The sequence below is a fragment of the Lepisma saccharinum genome, chromosome 4 (assembly GCF_977018435.1).
Source record: "Lepisma saccharinum chromosome 4, izLepSacc3.1, whole genome shotgun sequence".
NCBI classification, from domain to species: Eukaryota; Metazoa; Arthropoda; class Insecta; order Zygentoma; family Lepismatidae; genus Lepisma; species Lepisma saccharinum.
Window position 1 is genome coordinate 114,457,254 of NC_139232.1, and position 27,732 is coordinate 114,484,985.

General features: G+C 36.6%; 2 protein-coding genes across 2 annotated transcripts in view; both read left to right on the plus strand.

Annotated features, from left to right (window-relative positions):
- Positions 1-437: 437 nt before the first annotated feature.
- LOC145987062 (uncharacterized) overlaps positions 438-27,732 on the plus strand; it is a 56,231-nt gene continuing 28,936 nt past the window's right edge. The window contains exons 1-6 of the mRNA XM_083121519.1: positions 438-567; positions 1,996-2,089; positions 3,366-3,515; positions 5,941-6,081; positions 9,615-9,754; positions 25,810-25,873. Of these exons, the coding sequence (XP_082977645.1) occupies positions 2,020-2,089; positions 3,366-3,515; positions 5,941-6,081; positions 9,615-9,754; positions 25,810-25,873 (565 nt within the window). The 5' untranslated portion in view covers positions 438-567; positions 1,996-2,019. The remainder of the gene's footprint in view (positions 568-1,995; positions 2,090-3,365; positions 3,516-5,940; positions 6,082-9,614; positions 9,755-25,809; positions 25,874-27,732) is intronic.
- On the plus strand, positions 21,258-23,154 carry LOC145986811 (uncharacterized). The gene is made up of 3 exons (XM_083121259.1): positions 21,258-21,439; positions 21,691-21,792; positions 22,793-23,154. The coding sequence occupies exons 1-3, from the start codon at positions 21,430-21,432 to the stop codon at positions 22,915-22,917; spliced, it is 237 nt and encodes a 78-aa protein (XP_082977385.1). The 5' UTR covers positions 21,258-21,429; the 3' UTR covers positions 22,918-23,154.

A 27,732-nucleotide genomic window follows, 5' to 3' on the forward strand; every position in this document is an offset into this window, starting at 1 on the left:
CCATATGAAATTTCCGGACGATTTGGGATTCCGAAAATCAGGAAATTATTTCCGAAATTGGGATCGGGGCAGGATTTTCTTTTTACCGCCCTGCTAGCCTCTAGTGATATACAAAACTTGTGTGATAACAAGTGTGACGTCACTAGCAGAACAAACTCAATTGGTTTTCTCTTATTGTAAATGAGAGCTAATGGGAAGAGATAGAAAGATATTTAAACAGTCGTTGGACATACCGTATATATGTGGACATAATCATCCTAATCTTTGTAATTAAGAAGCAATTTATTTGAGGAAAGGAAGCAAGTTGAGCTCTGTAATCAACAATGCAAAAGCAAACCCAAGGACTAATATTTCCGTTGCTTTACTCCGGAAGCTGACAAGAAAACAAAAGAAAAACAAAAGTTTACTGATTTGAGGATCTACGTGCGTCTAATGAGGCCAGGGGGAAAACCACAACATCCCGATAGGAGCCCTGATGGCAACATTCATATATGTTCAGATATTTTCCTAATGGCGCAGAACTTCTCAAGTGTCCTTTGGATATACTTCAGCTCTCTTTGTGCTTAAGTAAGTATTTAATCCATGTATGGATTTGACATCAGTAGTATTCTACCACAGGTTTCCTTTGAACTAATGTTGGAGATCAATTCTTGAAAAAAAAAAATCGCAAGACAACAGTTTTTCAGAGCTTCATTACGAATTTATAGTTAACAGTTGCGAAGTGTTGCAATATTTGCTAAATTTTAAAAACGATAGATAAATATGCACATTTTGTAAAGTTTTGTTTCGATAGGTATCGAATTCAAGCGGTGGGAGACAAAATATTTATGGGGTGTGGCCTAACGCTTAAATGCTAACTTGCCGACCTTGTGTCGGAGTGGTCAGCGAGGCGCTATGATGCTAAGGGTCCGGGGTTCGAATCCCAGTCTGAGCATGGGTGTTCTTTGTGAGTGTTCCTTCATCAATTTCATTTATCATCACTCATCCTCATCTTCGCGATTAGCCCAAAATGACAGAAAAAAGAGGTAAAACAAACCAAATCAATATACACGCCAATTTGTCTCATGGGCCCGCACCAGTACGAGGGGATTTGCAGCAACTCATCGCCAACTACATTGCTCAGAGTTGCCAATCTAATAGGCCTACTTATCTACCAAAATATGTTAAACTTTTGATAGTGTGAATTCAACCTAACGAAATAGGATTACTTGAAATTATTCCGATATTTGAAACTTTAGGCTTATAACTACGTGAAACATGCCTGTATTCACATAACTGACTGTTTTGACGTTGACAAGGTACCACTGCAATAAGTTTTTATATTGGACAACGATATAATACGAATGTTACATATTGAAGCTCCTAGCGAAAAAACAACATTGGTTTGCAACACTGGAGCTTATTATTGTTATTAATTTGCAGGGGATACAGGAATCTTTGCAGTCACGAAGGGACAGGTTCTCTATATCTATACGTAAACTAGCTATCTAGGAGATATAAGACTCTCTATTACATAAGACAACAGTGTTGACTACCCTAACATAAAAACCCTGATATTAGTGTTCGGGACGATTCCAAATATTTAGCTTCTTTCTTCGCGTTCAAATATAGTAAACTAGACTATTTCTTGTGATCTGGTAGTTGTGACCGTGTATTTTATAATTTGATGTGGAGCCAAAGAAAAATTGTCGCTAGGCCACTGCACATCGACAAACTTTATTTTGAGATGCCGGCGCATATAGTACTGCAAGATAAACCTAGCCGATTATTACATTGGGAAATTTCAATATTGTAGGTCTATTACCAAGAAATAATATTTTGTAAATCAGATGTGAAGTAAAATCGGTAGGGATGGAAAAGAGTATATCTTGCTCAAGATAGGGACAGATGGAAGGAAGGCCTGTATTGCTGCAGCCATGAACCTTCGTGTTTAAGAAGGCTAGAGAGTTAGTTAGTTAGATTTGAAGTAAATTCTTCTCGGTACTCTTATTTCAGGAAAACAAGAAAGAATCAGCCATCATGACCTTAGGCGCCAGTGTCCTAGCAGTGTTAGTGATAGCATCGATACTACAGCACGCATCTGCAGAAGGTAAGAATATATTTACATGAAACTGACTGCATCTGAATGCTAATCGTATTACCATTGCTTTTAGCTATAAGGTTTTATGGAAAACGTTCTGTATTATTCTAGTGGATTTTGTTCTGTGTCACTTGGTGTCCGTGGATATATCATTCTTGTGCATTGTAGGTACAGTGGCGCTAACTTACATGGGCCACACTGCTTCATTATTATACACTTAAAGAATTATCACAATCTAATTACTGTTTGTAATGCTTATCAACACTAGCGTACGCAAGGGGAAGCTGATGAGTCTACATCCCGTTCCGAAATTTTGAGCAAAATCAACATTTCAAAACAAAGTAGTAACGAACTGGGGAATAACCAAAGTGAAACTGCCCTTACAATGCCAAAAGTGCCCAATTACCATTTTTGTCTTTAACGACATGGTGACGAATATTACATTTCTGAAATTAAATTAATCTTTTAAAATTTTGAATTTCAGAGGAACAAATACAAATTTAGCATTACAATTTTTATGTACTAACTCAAATTAGACCAAATGATGTCAATCCTGTCGGTCATTTAGTAAACATAAATATATTTTAAAAACATCAGACCCCTTTTAAATATTACATTATTTATCCGGATTTTGTGTTGTCAATTATCTATCTATCTATATTATTTATATATATATAAAAATGGATGAAATGTATGTGTGTTCCGGCATAACTCTTGAACGCCTGGAGCAATTTCAACCAAACTTGGTACACATATGACTTACAATCTGGAAAGAAATACTGTGGGGGTAAGACAGCCCTAGGGGTGGGATGGGAAGGGATGACATGTAACAATAATCGAAAACGACCGATATTAGTGTGGAATCCATAGCTTTCGGGGTCGCTAAGATGAATAGTGACACTCCCAATGCTGTTCCATTTATTTATTCTTGCTCCTGGAAGTGAAACTAAAAATGTTGTTTTAAATCAAGTTTTGAGTTAAATTAATATTATAGTGAATTTGTAAAAGATTTTACTTTATAATTTGTTTACTGTACTTATACTTTTAAATAGCTGTAAATAAAATTAGTTACATTTTACACTATAGTTAGAATTCATTATTTTCCTGTCTAATAGAAGATTGGGATAAATAAATACCTGGTAATCAGCTAGTTGTTAATAAAAATAATGGAATGGATTTGATGAACCCATTAAACTATTTCTTGTATACGGCCATGTATGCCTATTAGTACCTGGTAGTAAGGATGTTTTCAATTATAAAGCTTTGATACAAATTCCACTTCCAGGTTCCGAGTGCACTCCAGGAACCCGCTGGCTGGAAAGCTGCAACAGATGCTGGTGTTCCAGGAATGGGTTGAAGGCGTGCACAAGGCTCTCCTGCCCTCCTGGCATCGACGACTTGGATCTCGAAAATTCTCGAGAGGAGAGATCTGTCGGTAAGTGTCCGCTGAAGTAAGATAAACGTTTTGAAGTTTTAAGATTTCGAGTGAACTTTATGGAGTTTTGAAGAACCCTGTTGATGTGGTAAATTTCGATAAAAGGGAATGGAAGTGGTTTACGTGTGCGCCCTGTTGTCTAGGTATTTGCAATAGTTTCATGGTATTAAAAACCTAACAGAAGGTTTTCTACGGAGAGTCCGAAGTCGCGTCCTTAAATGGGATATACTTGATTAATCGATTGAATTGGCTCATTTTATTCCGCTTTTCTGCAACTTTTCTCTAGTCGCAAAGATGAGGATGAATGATGATAAGATGATAGGACAATCACAAAGACATAAGCCCAGCACACAAGTCCCACACAAGATTATACTGGCCGTGAGTTCAGTCGCCAGAGCCCCGTTAGTCTACCAAATGCAGTGTCTTTAGAAAGGGTCACCCCTTACACCCCATAGGATGTAATTGATACCCGCCGCTGCGCTTGCACTTGCAGAACGATTCTCCATGCAAACAATATTGCAGTATTTTAAAAATTAACGCTATATTTAAAGAAAAGAAAGTTTAGGAACAAGAAATCATACGGCTTCCATATTTTGTTTATTGTTGCTATAGTTACAATAATTCTTTTTCTTCCTCTTCTTAATTTCTAGATATAAATTCTTTTATACAGTGTTGATAAGAATAATACAACAACATGTAACAGACATGTGTAAGTCAAAACAACATTGATATAGAACATTACCATTTGAGAATTTTGGATAGTCTCACGCGGACGTGACTTTTACACGTCATCATAAGAATGTAACGTTTAAAGGGAAATAAGGCAACAAAGAGGCAGTGGCGTGCCCAAAAGTGGGTTGGTGGGGGTTATAACCCCCCCCCCCTTTGGGCCAGTATTCCTAAAAAAAGAACGTCAAAGGTAGGAAAATATGACAAAATGAGAGCTGAATTGCAGTGGCGTCTCGTTCCTTGGGGCTTCCGGGGCTTAGCCCCTAAATAAAAACGGACGTATTCACGTAATTATCAATCACCATAACGCATAACTATCACACAGTCTTTTAAAAGGCGATTTTTACCCACGGAAATTCATCGTCTGTTGCAATGGATACGACAGCGCTCCTAGCGGCATTGATGTCAATTATCCTTTTTCCGGGGCACGTCGCAAAGGAAGGCGTGGCCTACACCCACCTACGCTACAGTGAAGGTCACGTGCTAGCAGAGAGAGGAGGGAAGAGTGCAATGGATTTGAGTGCTGATTCGGGGCTAGTTCCGTTGCGTCGCGTTCGATCTCGCGTGTTGTTCTGTAGTGTTTTGGTGGCTTTCATTCGCTATGTTTCAGTGAGTTTGGCAGGGTTGATGTTCGAACACAAATTGATGAAGGACATAGGCTGTCAATTACAAGACACAATGAATTTGTCCGGAAAAATAGGCATATATTAAATAGAATTATCGATTGCTTAAAATTCTGTGGTCGACATGAACTTGCTCTACGAGGACATAATGAAAGAGAGCAATCTTTAAACAGAGGCATCTTCCCAGATTTATTATCCCTTCATAGAAGAGGGAAAACTAAAGAGGGAACTTCGTGTTCTTTATTGTAGTGAAGAGTTGAAAAACATAAACTCTATCAGTATATTGCATTCATTTTTTATTTAAAATTATTTAGAGGATACCTTTTCAGAAACAGTAAAAATGACAAACATAGTTTTAATAACTCCAGTGGCAACAGCTGAATCTGAACGATGTTTCAGCACATTGAAGCGTATTAAAACCTGCTTAAGAAATGCAATGGGACAAGACAGACCAAATGCCTTGGCACTTGCTTACAATAGAGATAGAATACATTTCAAACAAAGAGGGCTTCAACGAAAAAGTAATAACAAAATTTGCTGAGCAGAAGAACAGGAGTCAACGTTCGTAGAAAGGCATGTTTCACAACAATACCTGTTTCTTTTGTAATCATGTGAATTGTCATTATATTTTAAATTCTTTTAAAAAAATAAGTCCAGTTTTGTAGTTTAGAAGAAGATAAATACCCGTTTTTTTGTAATTCATGTAATTTGTCATTACATTTTAAATTCTTTCAAAAAAGTAAGTCCAGTTTTGTAGTCTAGAAGAAAAAATACCTATTTTTTGTAATTCATGTGAATTGTCATTATATTTTAAATTCTTTAAAAAATAAGCCCCGACCAAATTTGAGGCCACGAGACGCCACTGCTGAATTGCAAGAAAAAGTATACAAACCCCTCCTTTTCGAAAATCCTGGGCACGGCACTGCAAAGAGGATAGGTGAGAGACAAGCGAAATAGAAGAAGCATAATCCAATCACATAACATAGAGATAAGCTACGATTGGTTTAGCAAACAGATACGAATGGCAATGACAATATACCATGCTTGAACATGAGCTTTTCCCCCATCCCTAGGTAACAGATGCACAGAAGACCGAGTCTGGAAGCAAGACTGCAACACTTGCTGGTGCTCTCGTGGCGGAATTCCAGCCTGTACGCTGATGGCCTGCGTCACGCTTCCTGGAGGAGGATCCAGAGGGAAGCGGTCTGTGGAGGGTAAGTGCTATTTTTACAGACACTGTACGCATTTTTATAAGCGCAACTTTCTAGTTAATAAGAACAGATATATGCAATTGGTAAGTTTTCTGAGCCGAGTCGTTGACTCACGATCTCACCACTGAAAACTTCGGGTTCAAATCCTGGCCTGTGAGGACATAGCTGTTACTTTATGAGTGTCTCTTCTTCAATTTCACCTAATCACCACCTTCATCGTTGAGATCAGTGATGTCCGTCTAGGTGTAAACAGCGATTGTCTACATTCGACGTGTAGACAATATGTAATACATGAGGACAGTGTAGATATGTAAACAACGTGGTGGCGAGTATGAGGTTAACAACGGCGTTGTAGAAATAAAGATAATTATCGTGCGTTTCAATTATTGAAGAAGTGTGAAAAGTACGCTATACTCTTCATTAAAATTACTAACAATTTGCTTCCGGGTGTCAGACAGAATACGTTAAATATTCTCATAATTGAAAAACGTACAATTTTTGTCTCACGATTGGCACACGTTTATTGTGTACATTTTACTTTTTCCCAACAGTTGATGCTTGGAAGATAATGCTGGAAGTTTTTCAGGGTGACTACTCTATGACCATGATAAAATTCAAGTAAAATTCCCGGTTTTCAAGGCAAATTTTCAAAAAATTCAAGACCACAGGTAGATGTTTTCTCTATTTCAACCTTGCGTATTACCGCCTCTCAACACGCACACACATGAACCAGAGGCGCCAACCACGAACTTTTATCTGGGGGTGGAGCAAGTACCAGAATAAACTTACCAATAATAATAATAATAATAATAATAATAATGACATTATTATTATTATTATTATTATTATTATTACTAGTAGTAGTAGTAGTGTTAGTGTCAAAGACGTTATCATCCTCGTAAATTACACAAAAAGGGGGTTGAAGTCCAGTGTTAAAGCATTTGTGTTGAATCAAACGATTTTAAACATTTTTTTTTTTAAAAATACGTTCAATTTCGCATTCATTAATAATGGAAAACAAGTACACAAACTGTATTTTTGAATGGCAGAAAATGCATGATAAATGCATTCCGAATATTACTCTTTTGTTACATATAATATGTATAACTTTCATGTACAACATATGTTTTACACATATTCAAAATAGAGTGATGTAAAATACATGGCAACACTAAATTGTGTATGCATTCAAAGTTTCTGTAAAATATATATATATATATATATATATATATATATATATATAGACACACACACACACACACACACACATATATATATATATACACACAGCATGTAGGTCTATTATTTATATTCACTACATAATCATTCATCCACCTCATAACAAACCAACAGGAAAAATTATATAAATTGTCTCTCAAATGTGCACGCTCCTTTTCCTCCCCATCAATTTAAGACAAAATCAATTAAGAGAGGTCTATTCCTCTCTCTGGTAATTTACAATGCATTTAAAAAAACAATCATATTGCGAGTGAAGCAAAAAGAATTTTTTTAATCCATTTCTTTGCAAACTATAAACAATACTGATTTAATATGGCGCAAATAATTTCACGAGGCGCCATGGCATTCTCTCTTTTACAACTTTTATCATTTAGATTGTTCGGCGGCCAGGGCCGACTCCCGCCGCTACCTAGCTACGGCTTTGAACTTGACGAGACTAAGAAAAACAGCCATTGCGAGCGAGAAAATTTTATGACATGTATTTTTATTTTAAAAAAAATTGAAATCGAGGGGGATAATTGCCCCTCTGTGCCCTCTGCAGGTGACCTTGACCATCAATGTTTGCCCCCTTGCCCTCCTTAGAATTGATTTCCATTCAAGGTTGGGGGAGGGGCAATGCCTCCCTTCCCCCTTGTTGGGTTGTGCCACTGATATGCACACACAAATATGGTAACAATATAAAGTGTCTGTGTGATTCCAATATATCTAAAAGTTCTAATTTAATTTATTTAAGCGATATATTTATAACATTTAATTTGAGGTCTTTAGTTTACATTTGCCATTTCACATACTCAGACTCGAAATACATCTACAAACACAAGTCACACAAATGTTATGGTATATATTCTAACCTGCGAAAAATTGTTGATTGTGTAAGAACTTCAAACTCAAATCTACCTAATCATCTTCAAGAAATCTTATCTTACATTAATCTTTATCTATCAGATCGCTCTACAAAGGACAGTAACAAAGTAATCAGATCGAGAGAATTCTATTTTTTTCCACACAACATTATTTTCCTTCCTCGATAAAAATAAAAACTGAACTGTGAAAAATTTGTCTCAGGCCATTAATAAATATGTATAAATTCAATAGGATTTGGATTAATAAAAGTTGCAATTTTTCACGTCTACGGAGAAAAATTCAAGCAGAATCCACGCATAATTCCCGGAGCCAATAATTCACGCAGAATTCCCGGAATTCAAAAAATTCCCGGTGAGTAGCCACCTTGTTTTTGTTGTAAGAAGAATAGTTTTCATCTAGATATGACCAACACGATTAATAGTACTTTTAAAAGAATCTTTATTCAGCAGAGATCATTGAGGTTGTTCGAGTTTTAAGTCCACTTTATGCACAGACACGCTAATTGCGACTGGAAGTACTCTTTAAAGTGGAAATCGAACGAACTATGTTATTGAATCCGGGAGCCCTTGCTTACAAGGTGATGACGTTATCACTACGTCATCGCATTATACCCAGCATATGCTGTTATTAATGTGTTTCAAGATTTTCCCGCGGCGCCCAAGTCAGAATGTAGGCCTATTTAACACTTGCAACGCTCAGTTGGTGCGGTTAGGTTGCTTGCCTTGAGTTAAAAATATTTCAAATTCAGAAACATTTTACATGTAAAAAGTACTAAATAAGCACAAGTTTGGAACAATCATATCATTTCGGTGAAAATATTGGAACATTCCGCGGCGCGCACTTTGGGAATGACTGGAGTAATGTGTTGGACGGTACAGCACAACAGTACCGAAATACTTCTCTTGTAGTCTACGGTTATTACAAGCAAAAAACACAGTTTTTTGTTGTGACGTGTCAGGAGAACACACGCTCCTTTCATCAGACATGAAGGAAACTAAAGATAAATGTTTTTATGCATGTAACAACCGTAGACTACAAGAGAAACAATTCTACAATGCAAGCAATACGTACATGCAAGAAAAAGTACCAAAATAGTTCAATAAGTTTTATCTCTGTAGCGCTAGTAGTTTCCAAGTGCCGATTTGACTGAAGCATAGGGTCAAATGTGTAATTAGCACCCTATTGTGACGAGCGGCTAGCGACAGCCATAGCAACTTGAAGACAGCACCAAACCTGACCTGCCTAACGTACTCACATATTAATCTTCTAGCAGAAATAAACATGTGAATAGGTTAGGTTTGCTCATAACAGTCGATGTTCACAGTATATCTTCAAGCTGCTAAAGCTGTCGCTAGCCGCTTTTCCTATTGCAAGGTTTTATTAAACGTAGAGAGACTTGTGTATCTGAATGCAGATGTTTTGTGTCCCAACAGGGCAATGCACTCCCGGCGACAGCTGGCGGCAGGACTGCAACCGGTGTTACTGCACGCCCACCGGAATCCCGATCTGCACGCTGAGAGGCTGCGTCACTCTTCCTGGGGGATATCGCGGGAAGAGATCTTTGGAAGGACAATAACACCAGAGATGGCAGTGGAAATGGTCGGGCTTTGCCTCAACCAAACAGAAATAGCCAATGAATAATTTCCATCAAAGAGAAACGGATGGAAAATATGATCGAATATTTGATTATTCATAGAGCTACATTACATTGAATAATGTACATTGTAAGGCAATTACGAAAAATATTTCACGAGCCTTTATTTCTTTTATAATTTCTTATGTTACTTTAAAACGAATGTTAATGTTCAAATATGACGTTTGTTTAAAAGAAATAGCGATTACACTTTGTATTGTTTTTTGGCAAGTGTCATGTTTTATTGAAGCTTTGTATGAGTTAATGAAATGCTTATAAAATTGAAAACTAAACACGAAATAAATGTTTATGTTGTAAATATCAATATTATTTCATTTCTTCGTAACTTTGAAATTATATATGCTTGAGGTCAGTGGCACAACAACCTTTTCATTACATTTATGTGTTTGTATAATCATGAGCCATTCTATTTTAGAACAGCACACATAGCACTGTTCATGTAAAACATTATTTTTAAATTTATACTTTTTCAAGATGTATAGTTTTTCAACAGGTTTTAAAAACAGATTTAATTCCAGAACATATATAGTTCTAGACCAGTGGCATGCGGTTTTTTTTATCCTCTGGGAAGCAGCAGAAAAAATAGAAAGTACAAAATTGTTGTCTTTCTTCCTTCAAAACGACCTTTAATTCGTGGCTGAAGGTGAAAGGTGGCCTTTCTCTTTCTTTGCAATTTTATTAGTCATATCTTGATGCCCTTTGCTTTAAAGTTATTTTTCAATTGATCATCACTCGTAATATGGATTCGATTAATGGAAGTTGAGTTTTCATGGTGGTATCGTTTGGATTCTGTGTGAATAGCGTGTTGAATTGTTTGTTTTTCTAGTTTGAGATCTAATTAATTGAAGTTTGATTTGAGAATAATAGTTCTAGAGTTACAAGATTAAATCTCTCTGTACATTTTACATTTGATATGTGAAAGAGAAAAGCGAAATAAAAACGCTTGTGATTTCCCAAGATGGCTCAGGATGTGAAGATTAATGAAGAAAATTTAATGCAAGCAATCCAGAGTGATATGAATGTGATTGTACCTGAACAGTTAGCGGAAATGGAAGTTAGTGATAAACTTCTTTCAAAAGAGGTCGATCTAATGAAGAATGCACGGAACCTGAAGTGGAGAAAAACCCCAAAAATCCGAAAGTAAGTGCAAGTACAAAGGTTGGTGTTGCTAAATATAAAAATGAGGCATATGATATGTCTATATATTATGAGCGACATCAAGGCCCATATATCGTGTTGGTGGACAGTACATTACCTGGATCACAGAGCCTGAATACGGTAAAATTAGGTTATAATTTGTGTAAGGAGAAGGTTGATGTTGAATTCGTTAAACAAAGTGGTTTGAAGCAGGCAAAATTGTCATTTCGCACAGCATATGATGCAAATAAATTTGCTAAAAATGAATTCATCAAGGAAAAATACCATTTAGAAGCCAGAATTCCTAAAGGTCTATTAGTGAGAGAAGGATTAATATATGGTGTACCTACCGACATCCCAGTAGACGAGATAATCGAAGACATTAGAGCTGAAGTTCCAATAATAGATGTAATAAGGATGAAGAAAACTTTTTTCAATGAGGATGGGGAAGTAAGACAAGAACCTACTAAACTGATTAGTGTAACATTCCAATCTCAACAGTTACCAAAAGAAGTGAAGTTGTGGAGACAAATATTTGAAGTGAAGCCAAAAGTAAGATCTGTGATTTTATGCAAGAAATGTTTCCGTTTCTCACACTCACAAACACAGTGTAAATCCTCTCCCGTGTGTTATAGATGCGGTCAAGCGGAACACGGAATCTGCAATGCCAGTCCTAAATGTATTAATTGCAAGGGAAACCACTTATCTACCGATAAGTCTTGTGTAAGATGGGAGCAAGAGAGAGAAATACAAAGGCTGATTGCTTATAACAACATCTCCTATCAAGATGCAAAGAAACAAGTACTTTTTGGAATTGATCCACGAAATGAACGGCGAACATATGCGACCTCTGCTAAAGACTTTCCTAAATTGCTGGAGATAAGAAAGGAATCAATAAACAAGGAAAGCCCTTGCACATCAGAAAATTATACTACAAACAGATTTAATTCTGTTACAGATTGGGAAAATAGAAGAAATGACACATATCTAAGTAACCTCTGTTGGAAGAAAGTGCCACCAGAATCTGACCGGTCTTATGAAAGTTTTAAAAAACAACACGGGGAAAATTTTAGACTGCATTCTGCTTCACAATTGAGGAAAACAATTAAACCTGTTTTGATAAAGGACAAAAATAAACACAAGGATCCACAAATTGCGTCAACATCATCAGCAGTGGGTAATTCAAGTGAACCTGTGAGCACGACGTGTTCCTCTAAGGAACAGGAGAGAAAATCAGATTCGATTGGACGCAGGACAACAGCAGAGAGTCCTTCTCAGAAAGAATCGCTAGTAAATCTGCTACATCTAATAGCTCGACTAACCACAACAATTTCAGTGAGTGATGATTTATTATATATTAGGAAAATAATATTAAAATGTAACGAAATTTCTGTACAAATTTTAAAACTAATTCAAGACTTACAAGATTTCGGGGACACCCCCTAATTTAAAACAACAATGTGTTGCCAGCAAAGAAAAATCTTGCCATTAATAATACAATGGAATTTAAGATCCTTTTCTGCGAGGAAACTTCAATTAATTAAATTAATAGATGAGTGTCACCCGTTAATTATTTGTGTTAGTGAGGTATGGGGTTTAAAATCAGAAAATATTCATATTGCTCACTATCATACTATATTAAATGATTATAATGTGGGAAATAAGGGTGTGGGAATTTTTGTTCATGAAAGTGTACCATTTCAACAAATTCAGTTTAATTCAACACATGATTTATTTTCCAAATATAATGTAGAAGTGGTCGGTATAAAAATGCAGTTAAACAACTTACTTTATAATATTATTAGTTTGTATATTCCATCTCATTATACTTCTCAACAAATACAGAGCTCTCATCTAAATTCTCTTTTGTCTGGCTTTCAACATCCCTTTATCATAACAGGAGATTTTAATTGTCATAATACATGGTGGGGTGATCATAGAATTGATACTTTGGGAAAGACAGTTGAAGATTGGATGGATTATAATAACTTGACAGTTATAAATGATGGATCTCTAACACATGTACCACCAAATGGAAACAATATGTCCTCAATTGATCTAACTTTAATATCTGATAATCAGTGTTTTGAATTTGTATGGGAAATAGACTTTGATTTACGAACTAGTGATCATTTTCCATGTTTCATCACGCTAACATCATCTCAAAAATTTCCAAAATTAATAAAACAAAAAACAATTCGTAAGTGGAGCGTAAAGAGGGCAGATTGGATGAAATATAATTCAGTTTTAGACTTAAAATTTTCAGCTAAAGAATATCAAAACCAATATACTGTACAATATGAAAAATTTGTGGATATAATAACTCAAGTTATGGATTATGCCTGTTCGCGACTGAAACCGCAATATGATCGAAATTTTCCTAAAATAGATTGGTGGAATGAAGAATGTTTTCAAGCAAAAAGGAAGCGAATACAAGCATTGAAACAATTTGTAAGTGCTCCTTCACCTGCAACTTTGATAAATTTAAAACGAGCTACTGCAAAATCTAGAAAAGTATATATAAAGGCTAAGAGATTTTCATGGCAAAAATATTGCGAAGAAATAAACCCTAAAACAAAATTAGACGTTATATGGCGCAAGTTCAGATCACTTAGAAAAGCACATGTAAGTCGGACTTTACCTTTGTCCACTGAATGGAAAACTGATTTTATTAATAAAGTAATTCCTACACCCTTTACATCAGCCTGCGAACCTCCTAATAATATATTCTACACGTTCTCATCTACATCAAAATACTCAAAGGGGTTCACATCCTCTATCACTGTAAATGAAATTCATGAAATTCTTCAAGGGTCTAAAGATTCTGCTCCTGGCATTGATGGAATTACGTATTCTATGGTACGAAATCTTCCACAGAATGCACTAAGCATTTTATGTAAAATTTACAATCAAATATTCCTATCGGGTAAAATTCCTGTTGCATGGACCTCTCAAATTATTATGCCAATTCTAAAACCAGGAGAAAACCCTTCGTTGGGTCAGTCATATCGCCCAATAGCTCTTAGTTCCGTATTGGCAAAAATTTTTGAGAAGCTTTTATTAAAGAGATTAGAGTGGTTTATGGAAGGTCAAAAGGTATTTTCTCCCAGACAAATGGGATTTCGTAAAGGTTATGGAACCCAGGATGCATTAGTAACATTATCTTCTCATATTTATAGCGTTATTAACAAAAAACAATCAGTACTTTCAGCCTTTATTGATATTCAAAGTGCATATGACAACGTAGATATTACTGTTCTATTGAGACAACTACAATTACTAAAAGTGCCTCATTGTATACTCATATTGACATGGAAATTGTTATCTAAAAGACAACTTTATTTTCATTTTGGTTCAGAAATGGTAGGTCCAATATATATTGGACAAGGACTACCACAGGGAAGTCCTCTTAGCCCATTATTATTTAATGTTTATTTATCAGATATTAAAACAATAATAGATTCCCCATTTCAGTTTCTACAATATGCTGATGATGTATGTATATATTTAGACTCAAACAATCACTTGAAAGATTTTTCAATGTTTGAAGATAAATTAATAGAATTTAACCAATGGTTAAAGCAGAAAAAATTATCAATATCTTTAGAAAAGTCCAAAATAGTAGTATTTAAACATAAGGGTCTTCAAAATATTTTCAACATTAATCATAGGAGATTACAAATTCCAATTGTTTCACAAGTAAAATATCTAGGTGTATACTTTGATGCATCATTATCATGGCAGTATCAAATAAATATGATGAAAAATAGATCCGATAAAATATTTCATTTATTTAAAGCTATGGCGAATACCAAATGGAGAGCACATCCTACCAGCATGCTTATGTTTTATAAGAATTATTATCGAGCAGTATTAGATTATGGATTAATGGTCTTGTGTAATCTTCCAGTAACAAAACTTTCTCCACTAGAAGTCCAGCAACGAAAAATTCTAAAAAGATGTTTGGGATTAATGAACAGTACTCCTAATGTAGTGGTATATATGGAGTCAGTAGAATGTTCGGTTTCTGTGAGGATAAAGTTAATTGCAATAAAAATGTTATTTAAAATACAACATTCACCATGGCATCCATTCAATGATGTTTTATTAAATCTTTTAGAGCTGCATGATTCAGGAATAACCAATGATAAATCAGCTACCCTTTGGGTACAACTATTTAGTAAATATCACCATGAATGTAGTCAAGTACTCATAGCAAGAACATTGCCAGTATACTCGTTAGAATTTCCCACACAACCAATTCAAAATATATATATATCCCGAAATATAATCATTCAGCTGAGTTTAGAGAATCTTGGGAAGACTTTTATCATATATATACAGATGGGTCTAAAACTGAAAGTGGAGTAGGAGCAGCTCTTTATGATACTGAAAGAAATATATCAAAAATGTTTAGGTTACCAGTGGAGGCATCCATATTTACAGCAGAAATATATGCGGTATATCAAGCTTTGATTTATATTGGTACAGTTCCTGAACAGAAATTTCTAATACTGGTTGATTCGCGATTAGTTTTGCAAGCAATACAATCTAATTATAAAAATTTATTTAAAATATCACCATATGTCATCAATTGTATTCGTGCAACTAATAGCTTAATTAGCAATGGAAAGGTAGTTCATTATGTGTGGGTAAAATCACACATTAATATTTACGGAAATGAACAAGCAGACAGATATGCACTCGAAGCTGCTCAAATGAATGAAACAATCCAGTTACCATTGCATTACACAGATCTTCTTCCGAGGGTTAAGAAGAAATTTTTTGAAGAATGGAACTTATGGTGTAATAATGCATTAGAAAGCGTTGGTGAAAGTTATCGTCCTTATGTTGATTACAATAGAAAAAAACCTTGGTTTTATAATTGTAAAGGATCAAGAAATGCAATTGTTTTAATAAATAGACTAAGAAGTGGTCACGCGAGAACATATCATCATTTATTTAAAATACACATTTTAAAATCTCCGAATTGTGATTGTGGTGATTTAAGGGGTGATGCTCATCATATTATTTTGGAATGTCCAATTCACTCAGAGAGAAGAAAGACTTTATACAAAACATTGTCAAAAATTAATGTTCCTTTCCCTATTAATATGACTTCAATGTTGTATGCTCCAGATATTAGAATTGGATATGTTATACTTGCTTTTTTGAGAAAAGCTGATATAAAATTATAATATACTTCTGTTACTGACTGACTTAATGTAGTTACATAAAATTGTATTTAAGAGCGTTTATGAACTTTGTGTGTAAAATTTATATTAAAAATGTTTATTATGTACTTATAATGTATGCTGGGCATAAACAGCCATCTGTAAAGCTGTAAGTCCAATAAATCTTTGTTGAGTTGAGTTGACTCGTAATATGCTATTCTTCTGTTAAAAATCATAGTTTTGTGTGTCGACTGCTCCAACACTTTTAATTATATTTTTAATAGAATGCTTCGCTGAACTGTCGTAACCCTGTTAATGCCATTATACGGTTTAAATAAAATCCTGTTCGTAGATATTTAACTGTATAGTTTTCAACACTACGGTAGATGAAGCAGTAGACCTCGTTGATGCACTGCAACTGCATGTCAGTCCTAGCCGAATGGGAAGTAAAGGTATCGTACATAGAAGCTGACCTGTTATTGGTTGGTTCAAGGTCACCTAGTTCTATTTTCGTGTCCTGCTTCCCCTTGGCCCTGGATGTTGATCGAAATGCACAGATGCTTTGTCAAATCTCCACAAGATGGTGGTAAGGGTTTCCATCTAAGAAACGAACAGATCGAAACTGGGAAGGGTCCGGTATCCCATTCTACACCCTCGATTTCGGATGTTTTCTTAAATTTTTATGAAGATTATGTGATGCTAATTATGAAGAACAAAACTTTGGAGCGCGGAAGCAAGTATTTACGAATGGACAGCCGTTTGAAGTTAAGATATTGTCGTTTGAAATTGTCGAGTCCAAATTTCCCACCGATTCCGGGCTCCGCCCCTGGTGTAATTGACCTACCGCCCTCTACCGCTACCGCGGCCCCGCCTTTATCTATAGAGTCCCTTTTAAAGGCATGTTAGAAATTGGCCGGAGTCATCTGCCCCCAACACTATCATCATTGACACATGAAGATACCAAAAATTAAGGCTAAAATTAAACCTAAGAAGGTAACTTACCTCTTTTTACCAAGGCCAGGCACTGAATTGCGGATCTAAGTTAAATTTGTAACTCCAAAAATGAAGTGACTCCTACGTTGAAAGTCCTTGTTGTCCTTTTCCACAGACTACCACCCTCCACTCCCTTCCCATCATAAAAATAAGAAGTCGCAAACTATCCCATCCCACAAGTCATTTAGAAAATTAAGCCCTCCCCTTTACGGTCTGCAGTTGCTAAAAATAAATAATTAATTCCAATTTCTGAAGTCGCATAAATGAAATCCAATGTCTGAAAAGTCCAATCCGCCAATATATCACACAAATAACATATCGCAATCGCAAATGTTCCCATTGCACAAGTCAATCATAAGAAGAAAGAAAAAAATAGACGTGCGCCTGTGACATGAATCCATGATCCGAAATCTTTAGACTTGCGCTTGTGACATGAAAAACCTTTTTGACGTTACGCAAGGATTTTTTTTTTTTTAAAAAAACATAAGTTTCGTAGCACGTAGATCTAAAAAATTAACTTCCGCACTAATTGCAAACACTGTTTGTTATGAGGAACTAAATATTTTCACGAAAATATTTGAAATGTGCCTGAAATCGAGGGTGTAGAAAGGGATACCGGAGCCGCTGACTTTTCTGTACTGGAATGCACGTGCATGTTCCAGACATAGTTCTGGATTCATCTGAAATTTAGTGAAATGAAAGAGCAGTCATTCATAATGTGAAAGGTACCAGCGAATTCGAATATACAAAGATTTGTTTTTATGTTTAAAAAATACCTTCCTCATTTGAACTATAAAGATAGTATCGAGACGAGATCGACTTGTCCGAGTTTCGTCTTGTTTCGTGTGAGAGGAGCCTAGTTCTCAGTCTCGCGTCGAGTTGGAAATGCTGTCTTGAGTTTTCTGCTTGACGCTTCGTTTCGACGCTACGAATCCTTGAGAAAACTCATTTTATCCTGAATATATGCAACTAAATATATACAATCAAAATTGCCACCAATGGATTCACTTGGATCGCGGTAGTGGCCAATTGGTAAGGCGCCTGACTGAAGCTACGCCGGAGACCCTGGTTCGATTCCCAGGGTGGGTGATCTATAAGACGTGAATCTTATTTTTTATTTTATTTTATTTTCAATAATGAACTCAACAGGCTGGCGCCCAGTTAGAGAGTTCAGAGATACAGGTTTCTATACATGCTTCAGTGACTGTTATTTGATATTGTTTTCATTACACAGTTTTTAAATTGTATATATGGCATAGAGAACAAATCAATATTTTTGTTACGCTTTTCTAAGGCATTGTAGAGAATACTCATTCTCCAGATAGGGGATTTCTTGACAATGTTTGTTCGCGCTCTATTCACAAAAAAGGTTTGATGATTGGGTCGCGTCTTATTGTTAGGAACGCGTAATTTAAATTGTGAGATCCAAAGAGGAGAGCGAAGTTTTCCATTATATATTTTCCAGAGCAGCAGCAGGTCGCGCACTGTCCTTCGATCGTCAAGCCTGTGCATTCGGAGCTCCTCTATTAGATTACTGTACGAATCAAATTTGGGATAAGTACCTTCAAGTTTATACTTCATATAACGTAACATCTTTGATTGTACTCGCTCTATTTTTGTAGTCTGTACTATACTGTCAGTATTCCATACAACAGACCCGAATTCAAGTTTTGAACGCACTAATGAGTAATATAATACCTTAAGTGTTTGGGTGTCTCGAAAGTCTCTGCCCATTCTAATAATGAACCCGATAAGTTTGTAAGCGTTGCCTATTACTTTGTTAATATGGTGAGTGAAAGTTAGCTTAGAGTCAAAATATATTCCTAGGTCCTTTGCTGTTTCAGATTTTTTTAGATTGGTATTATTAAGTTTATATTGAAAATTTAAGATCGTTTTTTGTTTAGAGTAAGTAACGGAATAGCATTTTGCTGCATTAAGAGAAAGACCGTTGCACAAGCACCACGCACTCAACCTATTTATGTCTTGTTGTAGACAGACACAGTCTTCAATATTTTTTATTCTTTGAAAGAATTTCAGGTCGTCTGCAAATAACAGTTTTCTAGAATTAATCAAATGCTCTGGTAAATCGTTGATTAATAGAAGAAAGAGAAGAGGTCCTATGTTGGACCCTTGAGGTACTCCGGAACGTACTAGAAATTCGATGGATGTGTGGCCTTTATACGAGACAAATTGTTTTCTATTCATTAAATATGACGCCATAAGTTTCCTGAGGGGAAGGGAAAAGTTGAAAGTGCCCAACTTACTTAGAAGTACATCATGATTTACAGTGTCAAAGGCTTTGGAAAAATCAGTGTATATTACATCCACCTGCCCCCCATCATCTAGCACCGTGCTTATATAATGCAGTTTCTCGCCAAGGTTTGTTTCTATTGAGCAGTTGGGCAGAAAGCCATGCTGGTATTCAGAAAAAGTTTCTTTGACATGGTTATATATGTGGCAATATAAGATTTGCTCAAATATTTTAGCAGGGGCAGATAAAAGAGCTATAGGACGATGGTTTTGTATGTTTCTGTTCTCCGAGGATTTCGGTACTGGACATACAGCAGTAACTTTCCACCGTTCGGGAAACTGCATAGAAGATAATATCGCATTGAAGATAATAAAGAGTGGAATTTTTAAAATGTCTACACATCCTTTGAAGATGTAGGGTGGGATTTTGTCTGGCCCCGCCGACTTCTTTGGCTTTAATTTTTTTACAGCTGCTTCAATTTCAGACATACTGATCATCTGAATGTTGAGTGAATCTAGCGTTTTGCACTCTGTGTGCCCCGCCATGATCTCGAGGTTATACTTTGTAGTATTGTTTGCGTACACAGATTGAAAGTATTTCGCAAATTCATCAACGACGGTATTCAGGTTTAATATGGGTTCATTGTTTGAAGAAACTGGAAACTGTTTGTTTTGCCTGTTGCGATTTATGTATGACCAGAAAAGTGACGGGTCACTTTGAATATTGCTTTCGATGTCGAACAAGTAATTATTATGGGCGGCTGATATTTCTTTTTTGATTGCTTTTCTGAGTTCTTTAAATTTGTTGGCATGGTGAACTGGGTTACCTACGTTTTGCTTCCATTTTTGGTGGTGGTGAGCCTTTGCTTTTATTTTTTTAATTATATTGGCGGTAAACCAGCATGGATATTTAGGAGGGGTTAGGCGTCTTAAGGGGATGCACGCGTCAAATGCTTCGTATATTATGTTGTAAAACATATCTGTCATTTCGTTTACGTTATCACAGAGTTTTAGTGTATCCCAGTTAACGACCGATAGTTCGTTGTATAGTTTGTTAAAGTCAGCTTTTTTGAAATTGTACGAGAGGTTGTTTGGTGGATGGTTACTCTGTGTCCTTTTTCTGTGCTTTATTTCGATTACGAGACAAGGATGATGCTTATCCTCAGGCACGAGTGGCCGAGTTTCTCGTGTCAACTGCATGCCAAAAACGTTACTTAGCACAAGATCGAGAGTTTTGCCGTTACTATTTTGAATGTTATTTACGCTGCGTAATTGACTTGGGATTCATCCAGGTTCTAATACATGAGTACCTAGTAGTAAAAGCAGCCGGAGCGTGATGCTGCGCACATCACCTGCCGTCGGGTATGTACAGTGGGATCAATGAGTATTACCGTGCAAATCGTCCATCACCATGTTCGAGTACTTTATTTGATCCAATAACAGCTTCAATAATTAAAAGAAAACTCAAAACAGGATGTTGACAATTTCTGCACCAACATACATAAAAATCCATGGCTTAAAAACACATAGAATGTAAGAGAAAAATTAATGAAAATAGTCATGGACAATTTGCACGGTAATACTCATGGATCCCACTGTACGGACGACATGCAACAGGAAAAGACAAACAACATTTTATTTGTATTCTGTGTGCGAAGGGAAGTCAACTGTTGAACAGGAAAACCACAACCCATAAATAGTAGCGATTAAACGTCCACGTGCAGCACACCGTTGTTGACAAGGCACTCGACATTCCAGTACAAGTTGCCAGATCCTTCTTTCGGTAAGTACGAAAATAGTCTATTATTAAACCACGTCTTTGAAACCTTCTTTAAAGTCTTCGCTACAGAATCTGCCCTTCCTGTGATTTGCTCTCCTCTTGCATTCTCCGGTGCAGTTCCTTCTGTTTTCAAGGTTCTCTTTCTCTGTGGAGAATTTGAGCGTGAGAAGTGACCGTGGAATGCAATAGCTTGTTAAACCTAACGTCTTGTTGCGAGAGATAACACTTTGGTTTCCGTTTGCAAGTAGAAGAGGAAGAAAATGTACCGCAGTAATGCATTTTTATGTTTATTAGAATTTCTTTGTTGTTGAATTCAAATTAATGGATGCCGACACTGAAGGCTATTTGCACCCGGAACAATTTAATTTCAACTTATTAATATTAGTAATTTGAAATTCCATGTAACGTCGCGATTAACTACAAGGACATTTAAATAACTAAAATGAAGAATACATTATGATTGCTTGACTTGCATAAAAACAATACATCTAATTGTTATTTTCCGTATATATTCTTGTCAGGTTACATCCTGTGCCACTTGACATTTGAAATGAGGCGTATTTTGGTTTCGATTGTTGCCATGCTACTGATAACCTCAACAATGCAACAGTCTCCATCTGAAAGTGAGTATTTGAATATGATTTTTTTAATTTAGCGTCGCTTTTCTGCCACTTTCGCTAATCGCTACGATGAGTGATGATATGATGAAATTAGTGAAGGGACCCTCACAAAGAACACCCACAGCCAAGCCGAGATTCGAACCCAGGACACCTGGAGTCGTGGCGCACTATGCTAACCACTCCGCCACGGAGGGCGGCTGTGAGTATTCTTCAAGGTGGAATCCACAGAGTTCTGTCCACCTTTTATATTCAATGAACATCAATGACGTCACGTGGAAGCTCTTGATTTTCTGAAGAACATCATCATAATTTTAAATTTTATGGAATTAATTTTCAATATGTTTAAGCCTTGAATACCTTTATTTAGACAAAAGAAAACCAGTTTTTGCAAATTTGTGAGGACTTCCAACCTACGTCATATACACATTTCCGAACACTAGCATCATGCGGACCCATCTCTGTGAAATTCACTTTTAATATTCTCAATGGAATATTTAAAATCTCCATGTCCAATTAATGCATGATATTTGATATGATTATACGTGTATAAAATCGTTCAAAATGTATGTTGGGCAAAACAGACAAATTGGAATCTACAAGTTCAATTAATTAATATGTCACGACTAAATAACAAGTAAACAAAGTTTATTTTTTTTGGTGTTCATTGTTATGAATTACAAATAGTCTTATAATGTAAGTTGCAGGCACTGAATTTGTATTTAATTAATTTGATTTAAAATGATTAGAATATACACAATATCCCAATACCGCACTGCCCGTCTATTTCCGTTGATTTTTCTCTTGCGTCCTAATGAAAATACTCATGTACAATTTGCCGAACAATACTTACGTATCCCACTGTACGTGAAATGTAGCTATACAAGGAAGCTGTGGAGAATCTCATTTACAAAACTGAAATGACATTTTCTTCCATTCATCAAGACTTAGTTGATTACATTTTCAACATTTAGGACGCTATTGTAATTGTGTGTGTTTCCATCAGGTTGCGAACCCGGCACCGTGTGGAAGGAAGATTGCAACACATGCATGTGTTTCGAGGACGGAAGGAAAGCTTGCACGGAGAAGTTCTGCTCTCCTCTTCCGTATGGCTTGAGAAGGAGGAGGTAGGTGGACCGCCCAAGGGCCCTGGAAGGAAGGCTGCAAAACCTGCTTTGCACCGACCAAGGCAAGGCCTGCGCTCAAACTGCCTGCGTCCCTACCATCACAGATTGAGAGGAACAACAATGGAAGGATATTACTATTACACTTTTCTAAAACGTATTTTACATGTGCCAAGAACTTAACTATGTACAGTCACAAGCGAGAGGAGGGCGAGTTCTGAAATAAAACATTATAGAATCTGAAGTTTGGATTTTGAATCAAATACTTAAACCTTGAAAGCCGTTGTACTTGTACGCATGGTATACATTGCACACACACACATTATATATGTATGTGTGTGTATATATATATGCTTTATTTTACTTCGCCTTTTGTGCCACTTTTGGCTAATTTGCGAAGATGGGGATGAGTGACGATGTGATGGAATTGATGAATGGCCACTCACAAACATCCATGCCCAGGCCGGGATTCAAACCTGAGACCCCTGGTGTCGTAGCGCGTTGTGTGTGTGTGTGGGTGTGAAGAGCCACCTGGAACGATAGCCTTTTGTTCGGGTTTCGAATGCAGTAAGAGAAAATTCTGTGATAGGTCAAACTTTTCAACCAAGAGGTTGATTCCATTCCATCCAAGAAGTAGGAATCAGTGAGAGGGCCTCCACACAGCATAAGAACTGAATTTCTCAGAGAGTCAATAAGCTTTATGAGAATCTTGAAGATCAACAACAACCAGTAAATGATTTTTCTGATAAAATATGAGGATAACTAGATGGACCTGACTACACCCTTCAGGTCTACTGCGTCAGTGTTTTTATAATCTTTAAAATTATGAGTAAAGCATTTTTTCCCATTTTTGACAGTACAATAGCCTACTCCTTGCACTTAATAAATTATATAACTTTCAACGCCAACTACAAGCTGAAGTACAGGACTTGCACAGAATCCAGTCAAGTGTGTGTGTGGGTGTACGGGGGGGGGGAAACAAAACAAACAAATACAATACAAAAAAAAAGGATACAGTAGAGAAAATAAACCCATCATATAATTTGCTATGCCATTTCACACAATTTAGCAAAAATCCATTTGCGTTCTATTTATTTCCTTGCTGGGTATTATTTCTCGTTCACTGCTTCTGCTAATAGTGATTATGGAAGTAATTTATGAAAAGCTTTTCCTTTGCCGACATTTTCCAAGATGGCGGACTTTCCCCAAAAAGAGATGGGTAATTGATATTTTGAATATAGAAAATTACATATTTTGGCACCGTGTTCCAATTATTTCTATAGTAAATCGTTTATTTCCTCTACTAAAATTGCAACAACTAGAATAAACATCAAAAGGACGTTCAGCTGAACCTTACAATCACGGACGACAACCACTGACCTAAGGAAAGTCACAACAGGACGACTTTCCACAGACTGGGTTTACTGTTGGACCTCCATGACCTCCGTCAACCAACGAAGCACTCCTGCAGCCTTGGCCGATTCATGCAAGAGACTGGTGACGTCATCTGGACATTGCAGAAAGGAAAGGGATTTGTTATTCCGTTTCAGGTCATAAGAAACATCACTGAACATTGTTTTTAACACAATGTTACCTCCTGCGGTGAAGAGATCTAGACAAAAGCGTGTCATTCACTCTCAAGGATTTTGAATGACCATTGGGAACATGACAGGGAGAGTAGCTTATCGTCCCTTCACTTTTACATCTGCTGAGAAGATACCTTGTGTTTCATGTACAGTCACCGACAGTAAAAATGGGACAACTAGATCCTGAAATACTCACTTCATTGCAAGGCGTTATGTTGTTGCATAACTCTAAGTGGACTTCAATAGCAAATTTTCAATGGCAACTTCTACCACCACCGTAGTTAGCCAACATATATAACGCCTTGTAGGGAAGTGAGCATTTCAGGATGTAAGTGTCCCATTTCTATTGCTGGTGACTGTACATTCATAAAATCTTGGTGTTGGCCCTATCTTGTAAATGTAATTATTTTAAAAATAACATTTTTACAGACTAATCAGTATTCAACCTTAACAGTGGGATTCCAAGAGCTGATTGTGCCCCTAAAGGAAATCGAACCCGGAACCCTGTGAGTACAGAGGGTTCCATAAGCACTACCAAGCAAATTTTCCATCACCATGTTTATTCTCTTTGTTTTACACAGTAAGAGCTTCAAGAAATGAAACAAATTGATAAACAAGCTGCTGGCAACCTCTGAACCAGCATACGCAAAAATCTATTCTTAAAAACTGGTATGCAATAAATAAGTAAATAAATGCAAATGCTCAAATTAACGATTTGGCTAGCAATACTTGTGTATCCCACTGTACAGTTACAATTTGCATGGAGCTTGATCATGGGACGATTACAAACAGCAGAAGTCGGCAATTAATGGAAACTATTATGAACGTCCCATCGAGAGAGCGAATGATTACGTCACCTTTCAGAAGAGAAGAATGAACCAGTATTGCATTTCAGAGCTTAAAATAAAACATTTTCTCTAGCCTAACCAATCAATCATAGAGGAGGAAGTTGCAATATCCTTAGTGTACTAAACGTTTCTTGTAATGTTCCCGTTACCATCACCCTCTACAGATATGGAGGGTACTCACCTGCAAGAGAAGAAATTAAATATTAAAAATATAAGCCATCAGTAATGTAACTGAAATAATCTACAAATGCAAATAAACTAATAGCATAGCTACAAGACACGTGTGTATCTATATATATATGTCGATGTTTTTCTACTGCGATGATCTGATACATGATGTGAAAGATACGACACGTCTGAAAGAGCAAAAATATTGATAAGTTTCATTCTAAATCAACGACTATTACGTGTTTTTGATAACGCAAGTCACCATTATCTTTAAGTACTTTGGGAACAGAAGGATAGATATCGACTGATAACAGAACAGCTGTTGCCATCTATAGTCTAGCTGGGAACAAAGGAACTAGAGGTGGGTGGATTAATTCTCTATAACCTTTATTTTATGTTAGAGTAACAGTAGGGAAGAATTTTTCGGAAGCCATAATTGTGATTAAGCATATTTAAATAGGGGAGAGGGGAAAATAAAGCTGAAAGAACAGTATTTAGTTAATTATTAATAAAGATTACGAACAATGGAGGCAATAAGGGCAAAACAAGATTTCTCGGTGCGTGAGGAAGGGCATTCATTTGCCAGTGTTCGCTACCAGGAAGTGGAATGACAGATGTGTAGGTGAATATACCGGTGGCAGTCTTGTGTGTATATTAGAGTACTGAATGGAACCACTTTCGCTCGCTCACACTCGTTCAGTCTCCCAAGCTCGAACCTATACAATGGAATATCATTTTAATGTGACAATAATAGTAGTTAAATGTCCGTCGTGGCAGTTTCAGCCCACAGTCATCAGTTTCATTTCCATATATCACTGTATTGGTAAGTTGGTAAGATATGTATATTTAAGTTTCAATTTCACTGCGTCTTTCAACTCACGATCCATATTTGAAGGCACACTACCACAGACAAATTACGGTTATATGTATAGCACTACTGGGCTTCGAGCGTATACCGCTCGTTTAGCCTGTTCGAGCGTAGAAACTGTCAATTCCGTACGCTGTCTAGCGTCGTCCGTGCAAACTATTTGGCGCTCGAGCGAAATGCTCTTGCTGTAGCCTTCAAGTGTATATATTGCAGTAGTCATTGTCTCCAAGTATAGAAGGGAAGTGCAAGCGCCGTAAAGATGCATTTACTAAAATGGAGCAACGTTCGTCGATAGAAATGAGGTTGGATTACGACATAACGCACAAGAATGCTTTTTAGATACTAAATGAAGCAGGTGGGAATGAAACATTGGTTTATCGATGGGAAAGACGACACAGGACGTGGAATTAAAAAAAGGAGAGCAAGTTACCCACTATTATCTTTGCCATTTGCTGGTCCATAAATACGTTTGAGTACAAAATTCTAATAGTATTCTGAAAGAAAGCAAAGTATTGTAACTGAAATGTACATTAAAATATGTAGCATGGTGTATTCAATATGTATTATTATTTTCTACAATGAAAGCGGAAATTGTAAGGCTTAACAATTTTAAGAAATAGGGAATTCCACTATGTATATATTAGTTGTTTTTCACTCACATACAGTTAAGCCGACCTCCGTGGCGGAGTGGTTAGCACTGCGCTACAACGCCAGGAACACTGGGTTCTTCCTCTTTCCCCATTTGCCTCATAACGTCAGGGTTGACACTGTGGTTACAGGATTCGAATCTCGGCCTGGGGATGGATGTTCTTTGTGAGTGTACCTTCATCAATTTCATCGTATCATCACTCATCCTCATCTTCGCGATTAGCCGAAAGTGACAGAAAAGCGAACTAAAATAAACCAAATCAATCACATTAATTGCACATTCAGGTTGGAGCAATATATGGCTATGCTGCGCGGCCCTTATTGACTAAACCAGTGCGCCCCTGACTATTCTGTAGCATGAAGGCGATATGGTCTACTAACTTTCTCTCGACTAAAAAGAAAGTTAGTAGTTGTATTTGACCTATAACCAGCTCAGGAAAGGAAGAGCCCCCCCCCCCCCCAAGCAGGTTTGGCTATACTTAAAACAAGCTCAACATGAGCATATGAGCTTTTTGCTCAAGTGTGGAACCCCCTCTAATCCAAGATTTTTGTAAAAATGCCCTCAGGAATTTTTCGGAAAGGAAGAGCCCCCTCAGATTGTTTTGCTTATACTTACAAAAGTTGCATCAGCCAAATTTTTGTCCATAAACTTGTCAAAATTGGCCACACCAGAAATTATGCTAAAAAGCTATATACACACACAC

What these genes read in the sequence shown, in the direction of transcription:
- LOC145986811 (XM_083121259.1), top strand. An exon ending in GCAACAGTCTCCATCTGAAA is followed by an intron (nt 21,793 to 22,792) that starts GTGAGTATTTGA and finishes TGTTTCCATCAG; the next exon opens with GTTGCGAACCCGGCACCGTG.